The following is a 19,040-nucleotide window of genomic DNA, read 5'->3' as shown; positions in this document are numbered from 1 at the left end:
TTAACTTGATTGTGTTCATTGGAAATAGTATTTGAGGATAAGCGCATTCAATCTGTTAACATTCTGTGTGTATTAATTCTGTCATTCTCATTAAAATCCAGCAACTGCACTTGCGTGTCCGGCTTTCTAGTAGCGGTTCAGAATAGACGGAAGTCGATTCGGGACTGCTTTATACGCTGTTTTTGAAAACTCTGATTAAACGTAAAAATCCGTAAATTTTAAAGAGGTGATCTATTCACCCCCCTCTCGATCACTAGCCACACCGTCTAACAAGTGGTATCAGAGCGCCGGTTCGCTGGTGCTCTGTGGCTGCCTGTAACAGTATGGATTCTGAACCAAAGGGGGCGTATAATAGAGCGCCTATTTTCAACGGTGAAAATTATGGCTACTGGAAAGACTGCATGCGAGTTCATATAAATTCTGTGAATAGGTTAGTATGGGCTGCCATTGAAAATGGTCCGTTTCAAATTACTATGACAAATGCGGCTGGCGCCATAGTACCTAAACCAGAATCTGATTGGAATGAGAAAGATGAGAAAAAGTGGTCGTGTGATTGGAAAGCTCGAAATATACTAATTTCAGCACTTGGTGTTGATGAGTATTATCGAGTATCCCATTGCACGACAGCTAAAGAAATGTGGGACGCTTTAGAAGTTGCCCATGAGGGTACGACTGAAGTAAAACAGTCCCGCATTAACACACTTAATCAAGAATTTGAGCTCTTTCGCATGAAACAAGGAGAATCTATCTCCGACATGCAAAAGAGATTCACTCATCTCACAAATAGGTTGAATGCACTTGGAAAACCTGTTTCCAATGAAATTGCTACTAATAAAATTCTGAGGTGTCTTAGCAGGGAATGGCTACCTAAAGTGACAGCTATTAAGGAAGCCAACGATCTAACGACACTTACGATTACAACTCTGTTTGGAAAGCTGGAAGAACATCAACAAGCATTGGAAAGTCTTGAAAAATACGAGAACAAAAGTAAGAAGGAAAAGGAGAAGAAAAGAGACAAAGAGGGAGAGAAGAAGCCAATAGCTCTTGTGGCCTCTAGCTCTAAGTCCTCACGAAAAGAGCAAATCGACAATGATTCAAGTAGTGACAAAGATTCGGACGATGAGGAAATGAGACATTTTGTAAGGAGATATAATAGATTCATTCGAAAGAATGGAGTCAAGCATTCCGACAAAAATCTCATGAAGTTTCGAAGACAATCCATAAATTCGAAACAAGAAGAAAACAAGAAGAATAGAGGAAGAGGATCATGTTTTAATTGTGGTAAATCCGGACACTATAAAACGGACTGCCCTATGAAGTATAAGGACCAAAGAAAAGATTCACCAAAAGGGTACAGCAAACAAAGAAGAGCTTACATTGCATGGGAAAGTGATAGTGATTCATCAAGCACACAAAGTTCAAGTGATAGTGATGAATCCGCAAATCTGTGCCTTACGGCTCACACCAAAAATCTGTCCTACCACAAGAAGAAAAACAATGACAAAAAGGTAAAACAAGCCTATTACAATAATTTCTCCTCTATGTCTTTTTCGGAACTAAAAATAGCTTTTGAAAAACTGCACAACGAAGTTGTAGATGCTTTTAAAAGACTATCTTCCGACAAACATATTTTCTCTTTTTTGGAAGGTAAAGTAAACAAAGCTGAAATTGATTTAGAAGCATTGAAAACTAGTATTGCAGAAAATTCAAAAACTATTGACATTGACGGATGTAGTAAAGTTAGGTATTGTGACGCTTGTTATGTTTGGCAAAAAGAGGTAAACACTCTTAAGGTCAAATTAGAGAAAGCGCTACAACCTAAAATTACTTATGCCGTTGACCCCAAGTTGTTTAAGAAGTCATTGAATCCTCCATATGCAAAATACTCTTTTATTCTAAAGGATTCAATGAATAAGAAACAACAAACACATCATTATGGTCTATGTCATTATTGTTGTCATGCTGGCCATACCATTGAGAAATGCAAGTTTAGGAGATTTCTTGTCCCTAAAGGTATTTATCAATGGAAGCCAAAAGGCAACCATGTTAGCACTTACCCACTCGGACCCAATGAAAGTTGGGTACCAAATTCTCTCTTTTGATATTGTAGGATGAGTGCCTTGCTTCCGTAGATAGAAGATGGTTTCTTGACAGCGGCTGCTCAAGGCACATGACCGGTGACATATCGCTTTTCATAGACTTCAAAGCAAAGAAGAAGAGATATGTTACTTATGGAGACAATAATAAAGGAGCTATACTCGGTAAAGGTAGTGTAGGTAATCCCTCCACCACTACTATTTCTAATGTCCATTTAGTTGAGGGACTTAAACACAACGTGTTAAGCATAAGTCAATTGCGAGACAAGGGTTATATAGTTTTTCTTTCACAAAAACTTGCTGCATAATTGAACATGCTGAACAAAACATTGTGTTTAAAGGAGTAAAAGCATATAGAGTGTATAATAAGCGTTTGCTTACTATTGAAGAATCTGTCTATGTTTCTTTTGATGAGTCTTATCCGAAAAATGTCGGAAAAGGTATTTCTTTTGATGACGCAGGTGTATCTACAGAAGACATACTCAAGGAAGCTGTTGAGGAAACTGATCAGTCCAAAACAGCTGCCCATGAGAAGGAGGAAGATACGAGTCATGAAGAAAATGAGGAAGAAAAGACAGCTGAAGTGAAGGACCTTCCAACAGCTTGAAAATCCTCAAAAGACCATCCTATCGACAACATCTTGGGAGACATTTCAAAGGGAATAAAGCGACTTGATGAGGGTACAGCAGTGTGTCAAACAAATACTGCAGAAAACTACTCAAGCGCTTTGGAATAAATGACTCAAAATCAATTGACACCCCTATGCCTACCAACGGGAATCTGGATAAGGATAAGCATGTTTCTTCTTATCTATATTATGCCTCACCTTGGTTGATGAGATTTGTTTTAGATTTCATTTATGCCTCGCAAGATAACATCAACAGAGGTAATATCAATCCTTTCTACAATTCTCCTACTGCTAAGTGGTTGTATATGTTAGAACAAATGTTCTTATTCTAATCGATACTGATTTGGTCGCATTTACTGCTTGCCTATATTGTTTGAACATTACAATAATCTGACTTATGAAACCTTCTTGAGCATAAACATCATGACTTAGTGCAAAATGCATATCCATACTGCATCAAAAGTCATTAAAATCTGCTTTGGCATCAGTTTGCATCGATACAAAACATGTATGCATCGATCCATATACTCTAAATTTCAATTTTTTGTCAAACTGGTTCAGGATGCATCGATGCATCCATCGCACGTATCGATACACAGGCCAAATGTGAATGATAGGCATCGATGCATGACCATTTGCATCGACACATACTGATGCTATTTGAATTAAATGCATTTCATCTCATGCTGCTCAAGCTTTATTTGAATTGTTGCATAATATATGGTTTAGCTGCTGCAATTCTTAAACTCGTTCTAATCCTTAAATGCTTTTCACTCTATGTTTATCTCTATTGTTATTTCCCTTATTCGTCATTCTTTATGAATGATTCTTTACTTTGATAGCTTCTTTCTTTGTGATTGATAGCTTGTTATCCATTTTTTGCCACGCCCTATTACGCTGCTACCTTGATAATTCTGTTTCCTCCTCTTTTTGATGTTGACAAAGGGGGAGAAAATGCAGATATGCACAAACTCAGGCACAAACTCAGGGGGAGTATCACACATCTTGCCAAGAATTTGCCATCATCAAAAAGGGGGAGTTTGTGAAAGAATTCTTTAACTTGAATTAACTTTTAATGATAGCAAATTGTGTGAACATCATCCAAATTGGTTGTGCATTGCATTACATGATATAATTGTGTTTTTACTTTGTGATTCATCCCACTCTATTGTTGCATAAACACACATATATATGTACATTGAAAAAATTATATAATTGTGTTTTTACTTTGTGATTCATCCCACTCTATTGTTGCATAAACACACATATATATGTACATTGAAAAAATTCCTTAAAATAACTATTAAAATGCATTTTGTAACAGTATGTATCAATACATGAATCTGTGCATCGATACATGCAGCCTTGATTAATGTCAAAACAAATTATGTTCAGTATGCATCGATACACACGAGCCATGCATCGATACATGGAAGGGCAAAAACTCTGTGCATCGATACACACGACTTCTGCATCGATACATGACCACTTGAGATAACCTGTGCATCAATACATGAGCATTAAGCATCGATACAGATTAGTGTAAATACCACATGCATCGATACACACGACTCCTGCATCGATACATGATTAATTAATTTGACCAAATTTCATACAACTTACAGTATGCATCGATGCACACTCCTGTGTATCAATACACAAGGCTGTTTTAAGTCATAACAGAATCTGTTTTGCAGTACATATATACAGGTTTTGACAGCAATTGAAGCACACGAATTCATTGAGCAAAAAGACAATTGAACACAAGATCAAACAAGTGTTGGAGCAATTGTCAGTGAGCATTTAGAAACCTGAAAGAGACTTCATCTTCTTCATCTTCTCAATCAATTTTCTTCAAGAACAATTACACACAACAATTCTTGTTCTTTGGACTAAAGAGGGATTGAGATAACGTTCAGTGGTGTGATCAAGGATCTAGCTGTGGTTTGCAGTGGAACGATCGAGGATCTAGCTGGGTTGAAGGTTGAAGGGGGTTTCTAGGAAAAACCTACTGGTTTGTCCTTCAAGAACTGGACTGTTCTTGAGGGTTTCGGAGTCACATTTGCAGAACAGATTCAGCCGCAGCGTTGCGTTTGGAGATCGGAGGATTTCGCAAGCAGGTCGTGGAACCGGTGAATTGTTTGCAACTTTGTGCAGGAAAATCTTGATCAAGCTCAGATCAAGTGAAGGTTTATACAAGAAGAGGTTCTTGGAGATTAGAAATTCTGTCTTTGTATCAAAACCTTGTATCAACGGATTCGGCAATAATTGATAATCAAAGTTCTTAATTTCATTTGAAATTGAGAGGGAGACGTACCCACACGCGAGGACGACGTGGGGAACTTCCTTAACAAATCTCTGCGTATCTTCTTTTACCTTAATCTTCTTTACGTTTCAAATACTGTTTTGCAAATTCTGTTAGTGTGTGGTGATTGATTAAATTCTGGACAGCAGTGATAACAAAACCTTTAGTCATACACCATTGCTGTTTATCATCAAACACTCACACACCAACTGTTTGACAAAACGGTTAACTTGATTGTGTTCATTGGAAATAGTATTTGAGGATAAGCGCATTCAATCTGTTAACATTCTGTGTGTATTAATTCTGTCATTCTCATTAAAATCCAGCAACTGCACTTGCGTGTCCGGCTTTCTAGTAGCGGTTCAGAATAGACGGAAGTCGATTCGGGACTGCTTTATACGCTGTTTTTGAAAACTCTGATTAAACGTAAAAATCCGTAAATTTTAAAGAGGTGATCTATTCACCCCCCTCTCGATCACTAGCCACACCGTCTAACATTTGTGCATATTAAAGCTTTAATTGATTTTGGGTGTTACTCCATGAGAATTTTAGATTATTACGCCATTCAGGGTTGTATGTGTTGTTGTATTTTTCGTTTCCCATATAATTAACTAAAACTAGGTTTGTTGATTGAGGATTGAACTGGATTATAACACTAGTCCATTATAAAATGTTCCCAACTAAATACAAATTGGGATTCCATGGTGTGGACATTGCCTCGGCAACTCTTTGAATCTTTCCCAAGCATCAAATAAAGACTCATCTTCTCCTTTCCTAAATGAAATGATTTCATTTCTCATTTTCGTATTCTTGACAGGAAGAAAGTATTTAGCTAAAAACTTTTCAACCAAGACATTTCATGTGGCAATGAAATTAGGTTCCAAGGAATTAAGCCAACTTTTTTCTCCTTCCCTTAAAGAATATGGAAACAACCTCAATCTAAAAGCATCATAAAATTCCAAGGATCTTGAAGTTACTAGTAACCTCTAAAAATTGCCTCAAATGAAGATGTGGATCATCAGTTGCAGCCCATGAGTATTGTCCAATAGCTTGTAGCATTTGGAACATTATTGACTTAAAGTAAAACTGTGTCATAGTGATTTCCAGTCGTATGATTCATGTGTTCATGACATTGGAATCAAACACATCATGATCCAGAAAGATAGTATTCAATTGTATTAGTAAGTTTATGTGAGTAATTACAGCAGAAAATTAAATAGTGAAAGTAAGTTCCAGAAAAATAAAAGGATAAGGTTAGAAAGATTACACTGGAGGGGGGGGGGGATTAGGTATTCAAGAGTCGTGGTTAATTTTAACCTTTTATTGTTTAAGATTGTATTAGTAAGTTTATGTGAGTAATTGCAACATAAAATTAAATAATGAAAGTAAGTTCCAGAAAAATAAAAGGATAAGGTTAGAAAGATTACACCGGAGATTTATACAGGTTTGACCAAATGTTGACCTAGTCTTGTCCCCGAGAGGTCTTCTTGAGGTTTTGACTAAAACTTTGAGACTTTACACGTTATGGCCACAAACCTTTTGTTACAAGTTAATCTTTACAATGGTTTATCCTCAATCAAGCAAGAAGCTTTTACTCAAGCTAAAATAACAATCAAAATAAAGATTTTCCAAGCTAATCTCAAGAACCAAACAAAGATTTTAAGACTGGTTAATCTCAAGAACCAAACTCTATTTTTCAAGAGTATCACACTCTTGAAAGTAATAACAAGGGAACTTCACTCAAACAATTTCTTCCTCACAAATAGTGTTCACTCAAAAGCACAAAGGCAACTTTAAGTGAAGAAAAATGTTTCTAGAGAGAGAGAGGGAGAAAATAGTGAGTTAAATTCCAAAGAAAATGTAAAACTTTGGGAAATGGTGTGAAATGAAGAGGAGGCAACCCTCATTTATATAAGAGAAGGAAAAATCAAAAAAGGAAATGATCCATGAGCCAAATTAATTTTCTAATGGATTATCATAAAGATCTAATCAATTAGCAAGCCCAACAATGAAAGTTTAGATATGGAGTCGTTACCGGTAATTAAGACATTGTCCTAATCGATTGGTTAACAATTTGGACCTCTTCTAATTAATTAGATTAAATTCTAATCGATTAGTTAGTTCAAAAATTATTCCAATAAATTGTCTTATGATCCTAATAGATCGGCTATTTCAAAAATATCTTCCAATCGATTGTTTTAAGGTTCTAATCAATTGGTCAGTTAAAAAATGCTTCAAAAAGAAGGCTGACAGTATCTTAATCACTTGGCGCAGGTTTGAAAACATTTGAAATATATTTGATAGATTAAAAAATAGGTTTCAAGTGTGTGTGAGATTTGCCTTAGTACTCTTAAGCTACTAACTTACTTTTACAGTACTCGGTTCACTCAGACGGACCGACAGATATGACATGGTGAACTTTCACACCTTTCATCAGAGTAACTTCAAGACTTTGCCAAATAGTATTTGATTGTATAAGCACTTAAACTTGACTTCTATTATAAGATTATTTATCAGGATATTGTCATGCGCTATCATCTTTAAAGCTCTAGATGTTGTTCTTTATTACCTTCAAGCACATAGATTTACATTCTCTCCCTTTTTTATGATAACAACATATCACTCAGAGGAGGTGGTAACAAAAACAGATACAAGTATTTTAGAGTGATTAAACTCCATATCAACTAAGTAGAGAGTATATTTTTCTTCCCATGAGAGTATACTCCCCCCCCCCCCCTTTATCATTAAAAAAAGGCATAAAATATCAAAACACATAAATTGTATGTAACAAGAATAAGTTACCTTATAGAGATGGACAATAGCAATCCATAGTAAGGCATATTATCTAAAATCTTATTTATCCTTGCAGAAGATAGCATTCAACTTTGGAATCAACCGATACGTAAGCTTTGGAGAGATTTTTCCCCTTGATTCTTTCTCAAATAAACCTTAAAAGTCTTTGAAGCGTTCTATATCGAGAGGGAATTATGTTGTCTACTTCTTTCTTTCTTTCTTATATTCTTTCTCGAACTGACCTTAAAATTCTTTGAAGCTTTCATATTTTTCAATCTCTATTAAGTATACTACCTCAAAATCTCAAGTTAACTCGAGAAACTACCCCTTTCAAGGAAACAAAAATCCACTGTGTATTTTCCTTCTCTATGAATAATTCGATAAGAGAGTTGGTTCAATTGATAATTCCATTCTAAATTTATCATTTTAACCTATCGTGATCAACATTATTATTTTAATCAATTCTGTTGAAAGACATAATCAACGTCTTGGTTAAATCCATCAAGGTTAACAATCACTTTTTCTCGTACTCTCAAAAGAGTTTTCCTATATTTTAATCTACATCATATCATAAACATTCTTGTACAAGGACTCTTTAGTATCATCGAATCGACAAAAAATCACGCACAAGTAAAGTATGTTTGTTTTGAAAAAGAGTTGTATCATCCTTTGAAATTTGTTTTCAAACAAAAAAATTCTCACACTATTAAACCAATCTCTATAAGCTTGTATTAGATCGTACATACCCATTTTCATTTTGAAAACATGAGTAGGAATAGTTTTAGAAAATCTCTAGAATGATCAACATGTACTTCCTTATGGATATAATAGTTCAAAGTCCATTCTTTACATTCATTTGGAAGATTTTGCAAAAACGCATGAGAAGGCTATAATCATCCTTATGGCTTCTATTGGAGGTACATGAGAATAGGATTTGTTGAGATATATGCTTTGATTGTAATCTTTCGTAATGAGTCTTGTTTAAAAACAAGTATTTCCATCAAGCTTGTTACAAAAGATTCACTTAAGGTTTCAATAACTCAACCAGTTTTGGGAACGAGTTTCCGATCGTTGTTTCTCTTGAATTAATTTAAATTTTCTTTCATATCAAGAGACCAATGTTATTTGATGATAACTTCATCAATTCCCTTTGGTTCAATTTGTGAAACAAAAGCCACATGGTTACATACCTTACTAGGGGAGTGCAGTTCTCTTAGAGATTTCCCCATTAACATTCTGAATGAAGTGGTCCTTAATAATCATCCATTATTAAGATATACTATCTTTGATTGACTTCTTTAACTTGAATTTCTATATTTAGATTTTGGACTTCTTCTTATCTTTGAGATTTTTCTTTCCCTTTATTGTCATCTTCCAATGATATTCTCTAAAGGACTCCTGCAAAAGTAACAATTATACTTCTACCTACTAGGGGTTAATTCACCAAAGATAATATGTATGAGTACTTCCATAGTCATGGTACTTCTGAAAAGAGGTTTTAAAAGGATTTTACATTACTATTTTTATTGACCATGCATATAGAGGAATTAAACATACTTTATTACCTTTGTTACACAGATTACTTAATATTAAGTAACTTGTGCAATAATTCCATAATTAATCAGAACAACTAAAGTGTAAGATTAAGGATCTCACCATGACTCAAATATCCAATTATTTTATCTTGTTATTAGGCAAATGAATTTCTTCCGTCGTAGGAAAAGAACAGTAAAACATAGGGATGACAATGGGTAGGATTTGGACAGGGCACTATAGTACTCATCCCCATACCCATGATTTAAAAAACTTCCCGTGCCCGAGCCCATACCCGCTTGGGTGCCAAAGTTAGCATCCGTACTCATGCCATATGGGTATGTAAGTACGTGCACCCGTATCCATTACCCGTATTCCTATTAAAAATAAATATATCAATTATAAAATATCATATAATTTTATTTTTTTTAAAACATTAAAAAGTTTTCAAACAATTTATTGTTGAAATAAACGAACACTTATATTAAATACATAATAATTTAACATTGATATATGTTTTATAATTGACAGACATATATTTTTATATAATAATATAAATTAAAATATAAAAATAAAAATAAAAATACATAAATATATAGTGTGCGGGTATGGGGCGGGGTGGGTACCACGCTTATTTTTGTGGGTAATTACCCGAGCTCATTCCCGTATCCATTTTGAGGGGTTTTATCCTACCCGTTGTGGGTAAATTTGCGGGTATCCATTGGAAATGAGTCAAATTGTCATCCCTAATAAAAACATATTTATTTCTTCACTTGAGCAACTGCCGGTATCATCATCTACATCATAATTTGACTTTTCTTCCTTTGGTACCCATATCTTTTTGGATCCTTTGATGTTATTGAAATACATATTATTGTCGCACCGTGAAAAATACTTGAGTGCATCGCGCACTCGAAGATACAACAGAGTCGCCACCGAACTTTATTTATTCAAAATGAAAGGAAAAACATCTATAAAACCCGAGGGGAAGAGAAATAGGGTAATGAAGTCATTTATGCAAGGGGAAGGTATCAGTACCCCTCACATCTGTTGTACTCAACGGGAACCATTTTGATTGTTCTTTGCGCGAATGTGTGCTGTTATCTAAAGGTTACTTGAGATTGATCTTAATAAAGGGGGAAATAATCTTTTAATTAATATGCTCACCAATATTTTGAAATCTTGTGCCTAGTATTCTCATAGTGCAATGAGAAAATCAGAGCTCCGTAATTCATGATAGAAAATACGGATTTGTTAATTGTTTTTATTTAGCAATGTTAATGTTCGCGTACTAGAATTTAAACGTTGCTTGTATACTCGCGCATGAGATACTTAAGCGTTTGTTTATATTGCGGTAGAATGAATGCGCTTGGATTGCATTCTAGCAGTTAAACATAGCTTGTATGCTCGCACATGGGAGGCTTAAGCGTTGTTTGTATTGCAGTAGGACATAATAACATGTCCTTTGTTGAAAGGTTTTGAATGCCCTAAGGCTAAAAGTAAATTTGATTGATTGAGATTGATTTTAAATTTGAGAAAAAATTGTCTTTATTTGAATTACACTAAAGTCTACGAACGGAGGCGAATACTTTGAATAATTGCAATCTACGTTCCGTATTCAAAGATACTCAAAACAAGGATATGAATAATCCCTCTCATTCTTCTATGTTGCTTAAGGCTCGTGGCGCACAATTTAAATCGTATTTTAAAGTATTTTTTGAATTTTTTCATAAAAAGGGCTTTAGTCTTGAATGGATAAGGAAAAGAAAATGAATGAAGCTCAGAAGTAATCAAGGTCTTGATGTCTAGAGTCTTTAGAGACTTGCATGTGAAGATTTAGTTGACTTGAGATCCAGTGTGATGCAATTACCAAGGTCTAACCCAATCAAGTGATCAATGGACTTATGATCACTTGATTGGATAGGGGAAGTTGACAAATATTCAGGGCAAGTCTAAGACAAATAATCAATTATTCAAATATAACTTTGATCAACTAATTAATCATGATGGCATGATCACATTGAGAATCATAAGCATATGAAATCATGAAAAGAAACATGGCATTTAAAAATAAGTTAATCAAAATTAATCATAATCTCTAACATGCTAATTTATCACAATGTTTGCTCATTGTAGGTAGCTTTCTCCCTTTGATAAAATTACTAATCTTATGGATTTAGATAAAACCACATGTTACTCACTCACGAAACATGGGGATTGACATATCTTAAAGCACTAATGCCGGGGAAACTCAGTCAAATAGAAAAAGGCATGTTATCTTAAATAATAGGAGAAATAACGACTCCACACTCCTAGGAGGAGCAATAGAACTGCCCTTAGGTCCCATAATCCAGGCCCAATCAATCTCTATAAATATCTCATCTATTGGATTGAAGAAAAACATTCAGTCTACTCATCAATCATCTATATACGGAGCTTCTCACCATCTCTCGTAAACCTTCTCTAACACCATAACAATCTTAGAACCCTCAAAGAGCCCTACAAACAAGTATGACTTGTCACCTTATTGTACTTTAGCAAGTATCAATGATCTATTCATTTATCATTTTTTTCCCTGAGGAATTTGACTTTGAGTTTATAAAAATATGTGGTCTAAGAAACTCATGATGAAGATACCACTATGCATATGGAAGTCAATCCCTCTACTTTTGAGAATATCAAATAAGAAATTCTTGTTGTCAAAGAAGTAATGAAAGCTGGTGAAGTTATCTCTCAACAACGAAAAGCCACCCATCCGTCTTCGAGCACTTCAAACTCTTCTTCAAAGAATGGTGATATTAGTTCTCATGCTACCTCTTCTTCTAATAATGACCAAGGGAACGTAAAAGGAGTGTGAGGTCAAGAAGATTAGATTTCTTTGAAAATCGAAGGTATGATGCAAGTGAGCAATAACAAATATTCTCTTAAGCAATAGAAATTGTGCTTTGCTCAAATTTTCTCCACCAATTCATCACAAAATCTTACTATAATCTTATTTTTTTTTCTTCCAATAACCCCTAGCTAAAAGGACATGAATGAAAACCCTGTCTTAATAATAAAAAAAAAAGTCATTCCTAAACTTACATTCAAGGAAATTCAAAAGAATATACTGTTTTCCGCAAAACAATAAATTTGTAATTCACGGAAAAAAATTCTGAAAGTAGAGGAAATATCATGCTATATTACAACTAGGAATCATTTTATATGATTAAACATGTCAAGTATAATAAATTATTGAACATTACGACTAATCAATCCTTCAAATATAGTATATAGATCTTTGTTTTCAGGCCCAAATATCTCATCAGCTTTCTTTACTGTCTCCTGCAATTTCACACACACAACAAAGAAATGAAATTAACATAAATTCATGATAACAAAAAGGAAGAAATAAAGCTGCATGAAGCTGCAGTTTCACACACACCTCTTTTGTTTGTTTATGGGAATTCAGTTCCTTAACATTTGCTAAAAATGCACCAAACTGCTCATAAGACAAACGGCTCCTAATGATAACATCAGAAGGAGAAATTAATAAAGGATTCAACTTATAACTTACACATAAATAATTATACTATAATTGCTTAATTAAGTTGTTTATCCGTACCTGACTTGACGAAAGAATTCCTTTCCATCCACCCGGGTTCGTGCTGAGAAATAAACAAAAAAAAAGTTGTGATTACATATCTTTCAAGATTAATATGCAAGAAAAATTCATTAAATTGATCAAGAATGAGCTTGAGCTAGCAGAAACTCACCGGTTTGTGAACCTGTGCCTGCGTAGCTAGACACTGAACCATGAGAGGAAAACACTGATGAAGTCCTATCAATTGAAAGGGAAACCGCATGGCGCCGCGGAGAGGCAGGTTTAGATGTTCTTGTTGGTGATACAGATGCAGAAACATTAGGAGGAGAACCAGGTGGAGTAAGGCGAGGAGTGGTAGTTTGAGATGCTAACAGAAAGCTATGTGATGATATTGATGATGCTTGAGATCTTCCACCACCTACAATTTTCGGATAACAAAAACAAAGTAATGCTAGAAACAATGGTCAAGAATCAAGATACACACATGATTATGTGATATATAGTACGTGTATACCATCAGACTCACGATCTTCTGCAGAAGAAGTTCCTGTATCAGAAGTATTGATTCGCATTGAAGAAGATCTAGAAGGTGGCAAAGAAGCATCTTCATCTGCAATAAGATGAGAAGTTAATTATGAAAACTGCTGTCTTGTTTTGGAACATGAATGATGAAAGAGTTGAAAGTACCTCCAAGGTGAGATGTGGAAGTGATACTTGCTTGACTATGTAACATAGCAGCAATTTTGGGTGATCCTCCCTGCGCATATGTCAAATCTTACATCAAGCAATAGCTACACTTTATGGAAATGTGCTTTCGGTTTTTTTAACTCTAATTAGTAAAAACAACAAATACAAGAAACTAATTATTGTAGTTGAATTTGTAACATTGAAATTATGTTCTAACGTTGTTTAGTTTTTTAAATTGATGGACGTATAAATATGTGTTGACATCCTCAACCTTTATTCTAATTTTTGGAATGAGATCTAAATTCAATTAGAAATTAGATTCAAAGCATATTTAATATTAAAAATACACTTTAGCATAAAAGTTCACTATTATACTTGAAACAATATTTAAAACATACATTAGAAATGCTCTAAAAATATAAATTAATTTTTGAAAATATGATGGCAAAGGAAATGAAATGAAGTACGGTAAAAACAGATATAAGATTCTTTAGGTTAGATAATCAGATGTATGTAAACTCAAGGGGAGTGGTGGTTTAGAGATTTTAGATATTTATTTTACCTAACTTGGCTCTGCTAAGCAAATGAGATGGAGATTGGTCTCGAGTGCAGTGGGTCTATAGGTGAATATCCTATATGTCAGATATATACGTGGTAGTGTTTACTCTTTCATGGGAGAGGGGGATTATCCTACTCTTTGTTATTTTCTCCCTGATGGAGAGAGGTGTCTTTGTTGGATTTTAAAATAGATGATCATACTAATTGGTTTGTGGAAGGCCTTTGTAGGAGAGTGGGTAATGACCTTCAAACATCCTTTAGGGATGACTTTTGGGTGGGGTCAATTCCTCTCAAGGTTATGCTTTCGAGGCGTTATAGTGTTTTCTATAAGATTGGTAAGTTGGTTGCAAAGTTGGAGATTTTGGTGGACGGGGCGCTTCACTAGGACCTTAATTGAAGGAGGTTTTTTTTGTATGAGCAGAAGACATTCATCTTTTCCTTTTTGTTCGAGATGTGTTCTCATCTCAAGATTCTAACCGGTGGTGGTGGAGTCATGTCGAAGATGGAGTATTTTTGGTTGCCTCGACTTATTCTTCTCTAGTTCATTGGCTCCCCTCATCCATTTACCCTTCTTTGAGAGTGTATTTACTTTTACCACTAATTTAGGACATATGGGCTCCTTCTAAAGTAATCGTGTTTTCCTGCCAGCTCTTGAAGGATAAGATTCCTACTAAGGATAATCTTTTTAAGCCTAGGGATATTATGGATGTTAAAGGAGTGAAGTTTCCAATGTGTTCGGTGAGGATAAATTTTGTTCTCATTTATTTTTTACATGTGAGTTAGAGGCCTCCTTGTGGTATAAATTTTCAGTTGGTTAGGTGGTGTTTAGTCCTTTTTAAGGACTTTCTTTCTCTTGGGTTGTTTCTTTCCTTGAGCGAGGTTTCTAGGATAAGAGAATGTTTCTTATTAATTTAAGACATAGTTGTATGGTTACTTTGAAAATTCCAAAATGATTTGCTCTTTACAAGTAAGTCTATATTTGTGGATAAGGAGGAACATAAGAGCGTCTTTTTCGCTTGAAAATGGTTCCAATTTAGATCTCTAAGTATTTCTTGTACTTTCTTCTATTGGCTTGGTAAGCATATTTTTTGTTTGAACCAATAGCGGTTCGAGAGTTTGAGCCAATAACGGTTCGAGAGTTTTCACCAGCTCCTTTATTGGAGTGTTCTTAGTGATTTATAGTGTTTTAGTTTTTATTGACGGTGCCTCTCATAGGAGGAGATCTAACATATTCTCCTAAATATCTGGTGTTATTACTCATGTCTTTCTTCTCTTTGTCTCTAAGTTGTTTTAACTTTGTGTTGTATTTTATTTTCTTGCTCATAATCTTTCTTTTCGGTGATTATGATTTGTCTTAGTACTTCTTGTGCCCATGCTTCATAGCTATTTTTTTGGACATTAGATGCCTTCTCATTTCGTATATTTAATATTTATCAAAAAAAATGAATTGAGGAATTTAGATAGAGAGATTTTAAGTGTTTTAATTTTATTCATAATATAAAAAAATTTAATTTTGAAAAAACTCAAAAGTTGTATTAAAAAATGAATTTGGAGGGTTTTGAAAGGCTTAGATTAATTCATCAATTATAATTTCTGTTGTAATAATATTTTAAAAATTAAAAAAACAAAATTAATGATAAACATTCATTTATTTATACAAAATTATTAATTTAAAAATTCTTAAATGTTTCTCTACGTTTTCTTCAAATCTCCCCCCTTATTTTGTTTCTTCCCATCTTCCCTTAACTCGCAAAGACAACTTTAAAAATGTAAGAACAAAAACAATATGACTCAATAAATTTTTAAATCAAATATATTAAGGGATCATTTGCTTCTGTTTTTCTAAAAAAAGGTAATTTCTATAATGTTATATATTTTAGTTTTAAAAAATTTACAATTTTTAAAAAAAATTACATAAAAAAGAATAGTTTAAATAATTTTTATAAACTATTATTTTAACTATTTCATTATTTTATTATAATTCTTTTGTAAAATAGTCTAATGACTAGAACTCACCATTTAAAAAATAAAAATAAGTGTCAGCGATTTCTAACTTGTAACTCTCTATTTAATATTGTAATAGAATAAGACTTATGACAAGAAAGTGATAGAAATGCCTTAATTTAGGATTGTTTATTTTTTGAATACCTTAAAAAACAAACAATATTTTAGGGTTTAATACATCTTATCCTTCTTGCTTATAAAAAAAACTTACAGGTTTTTCTTCATCCTCTTGAAGTGATTGCATAAGTGCCTTTCTAAAAACCTCCAACTGCATGCATATTCATAAATTTTAACGAATCAATTATTCCAAAAAAAAAACAAAACTAAAATGAATGTTAAGAATTGAGTAGAAAAATGAATAATTTGCACCTTGGAGACATCTCTACTGAGCTTCTTCACTGTGCTAGAAAGTGTAGCATTCTCCTTCACCAACCTCTCCTATAATGTTCATCATCTCAACCAAAAGAAATCAAAATTTCAGAAAAGTTCGACCAAATTAAACCGGGTTTAATTAGTTTACGATACTGTTCAGAATTCAGACCTTATCTTGTTCCGCGAGAACAAGCTTATCGGCGGCTTCAGAAAGCGCGGCGTGGGGAGCCTCTAACTGAGCCTGGAGCTCCGCGATAAGTTCGTCTTTCTCAGCGAGTTCGGCGCGTAGAGCCGAAGCTTCTGATTCAAGCGCGTTGACACGAGTCGAAAGAGCAATGGATGTGATTTTGCGAGCCACATCGAGCTGCTGGAATGGATCAGATGGTAGAGCTTGCAGCAACTCCTCAGGAATATCAAGGTTTGTACCACTCAATTCAGCCACCAACATGTTCAGTTCTCTCTCTTTTTTTTTTCTTTTAATTGTAGTTATATTTTATTTGAAATAGTTGTGATATTATTCATAATAATTTGGAGAAGAATGCAGGAGGAGCAGTGGAATGTGATAAGACAAAGGAAGGATTTTATCGTTGTTTTGTTTTATATGATTTCATGTTGCCATAATGTGTGGCCAGATAAGGTTTAAGAGAGGATAGGAATTGGAGCAGAGACAAAATGATATTAACGGTCATTGGCTATAAAATTGTTGACTTATGATAACTGGATGTGGTATGGTAGAGCAGTTTAATTTAGGTGCAGTGTTGAATCCATTGATTCCATTTAGCTTTAGCTGGAGGGGAATAAAGTTCTTTTACTGTCATTCTCTAATCAACTAGTAATATATGTTAAGGTTAACTTAAGTTAGATAGAAGTTATTTGAATAATTGTGTATACAGTACACGTGAATAATTCTCTCAATCCTGTATATTGGAGTAAGGGTGTCCATCAAGTTGAACCAAATATATCAATCAGTTTGATTTTTAAAAGCATTTTAATAAAATCGATTTACTTTTTTAAAATCGATTTATGTTAGGATCGATTTTGTTAATAACTGATTTGCACTAAAAAAAATTAGTTTTTTTTGGACCAATTTTAAAATCAAATTTCCCTCAAACATTAGGTTTCAATTCAACAACTTCTTAACTCTATCCAACCACTTTTGAAATCAATCACTATTCATCTCCGAAAAAGAAATGTTAAAAAGTTATAGAAAAAAAGGTTTCAAATTTCAATCTAAAAAATTAAAATTGAGTAATTGGATATATAATTCTCTCTCATATAACATATATACATAATTCTCTCTTGTTTCACCTTCTCAAAAAAATGCTCTCTCAATATATATTATTTTATAGTTATCATTTTCATGACTTCACCCATCTTCACTTTCATTTTACAAAAGTGAAAGAAATTTCTTAGAAGAAACATATGACTCTAATGAATGAATTAATATAAGAAAAAATGCTACAAAAACAACTCAGTAATCATATAATTTCAACCTACTAAAAAGTATTTACTATATTATGTTGAATGTGGGAGGAGAGACTAAACACATCATTCTGAGACCATAAGTTTAAACATAAAATTTTGTTCAAGAAAAGATGATTAATGTGTATTTTTTTTATCTTATCATAGAAATAATATTTATGATTTTTCTTTACCTTAATTGTCACTTATGAACCAAAAATAAAGAGAAAGCAAAGCAAATCACATTATGTTTGAAAAGTGGATTAACCATTTATATATTGGTTTTAAAAAGTGGATATTGGTTTTTTGTGGTTTCAATATAATGGATCTGGGTTAGTTTCTAAACCAAATAATGTGAGTTTTTAAAATAGGTGCACCATATTTTTAAAAGTGGTTCTCGTGAACCAGTTTTTTTGCACACCCCTATACGGGAGTATTTATATATGTGACCCATAAATCAAATTGTGGATGAAGAATCAGTTCGAATATCTGATTGCTTGACTAGAATGTGGAATTAGGAGGAATCTGTCATCCTCCTTATTAGTGGAACACCGTTACTTTCTTGGACATGCATGTGGTACTCCGCTTATCTCCTTACATGCGTGTTGACACATCTTTGTGCATTTGGACATTGGCTAAACCAGATGGTTTGTGCAAGAGGTGCATTGGATTAGGCAAGCTCATGTGTCCGCTTTGTGATGACGATTTTTTGCGTCACATCCATTTTCATATTGTAGTTTGGTCAGATACATTACGGATCGTTCCTTTTTAAGGTCTAACCATTGTTATCCCAATTCATAATTTCCCAAGCATGAGGTCTGGAAGGTTGATATGATCAAGGTAAATTCTATTGGTTCATAGTCCCTAGAGCACGGGGCATGCAAATAGCGATGTGATTTAAGTGAAGTAGTCATGATCCATTGTCAGCGAGACCTGTAAAGGCGAATCTCTCTGAAGGCCTAGAGAGGTGATTGACAATTGGATCCCCTTGGACATGTAATGCATGAAATATCTCAAGCT

The 19,040-nt window shown here is 34.0% G+C and overlaps 1 protein-coding gene and 1 non-coding gene across 2 annotated transcripts; one reads left to right on the top strand and one right to left on the bottom strand.

Moving 5' to 3' along the window:
* Positions 1-5,725: 5,725 nt before the first annotated feature.
* LOC127116153 (small nucleolar RNA R71) lies at positions 5,726-5,832 on the top strand. The gene has a single exon (XR_007801132.1). It is a non-coding gene; the product is annotated as a small nucleolar RNA R71 (small nucleolar RNA).
* A 6,635-nt stretch (positions 5,833-12,467) lies between these two features.
* Positions 12,468-17,195, bottom strand: LOC127078961 (uncharacterized protein At4g15545). The gene is made up of 9 exons (XM_051019379.1): positions 16,729-17,195; positions 16,557-16,625; positions 16,399-16,455; positions 13,626-13,695; positions 13,453-13,548; positions 13,111-13,356; positions 12,960-13,002; positions 12,780-12,858; positions 12,468-12,679 (listed from the first exon to the last, which is right to left on the bottom strand). Exons 1-9 carry the CDS (start codon positions 17,005-17,007, stop codon positions 12,587-12,589), a joined length of 1,032 nt encoding a protein of 343 aa, XP_050875336.1. The 5' UTR covers positions 17,008-17,195; the 3' UTR covers positions 12,468-12,586.
* Between the last annotated feature and the right edge of the window lie 1,845 nt (positions 17,196-19,040).

The sequence above is a fragment of the Lathyrus oleraceus genome, chromosome 1 (genome assembly GCF_024323335.1).
Source record: "Lathyrus oleraceus cultivar Zhongwan6 chromosome 1, CAAS_Psat_ZW6_1.0, whole genome shotgun sequence".
NCBI lineage: Eukaryota > Viridiplantae > Streptophyta > Magnoliopsida > Fabales > Fabaceae > Lathyrus > Lathyrus oleraceus.
The sequence above is the reverse complement of the archived record's forward strand: the minus strand, read 5'-3'. Positions and strand labels throughout refer to the sequence as shown.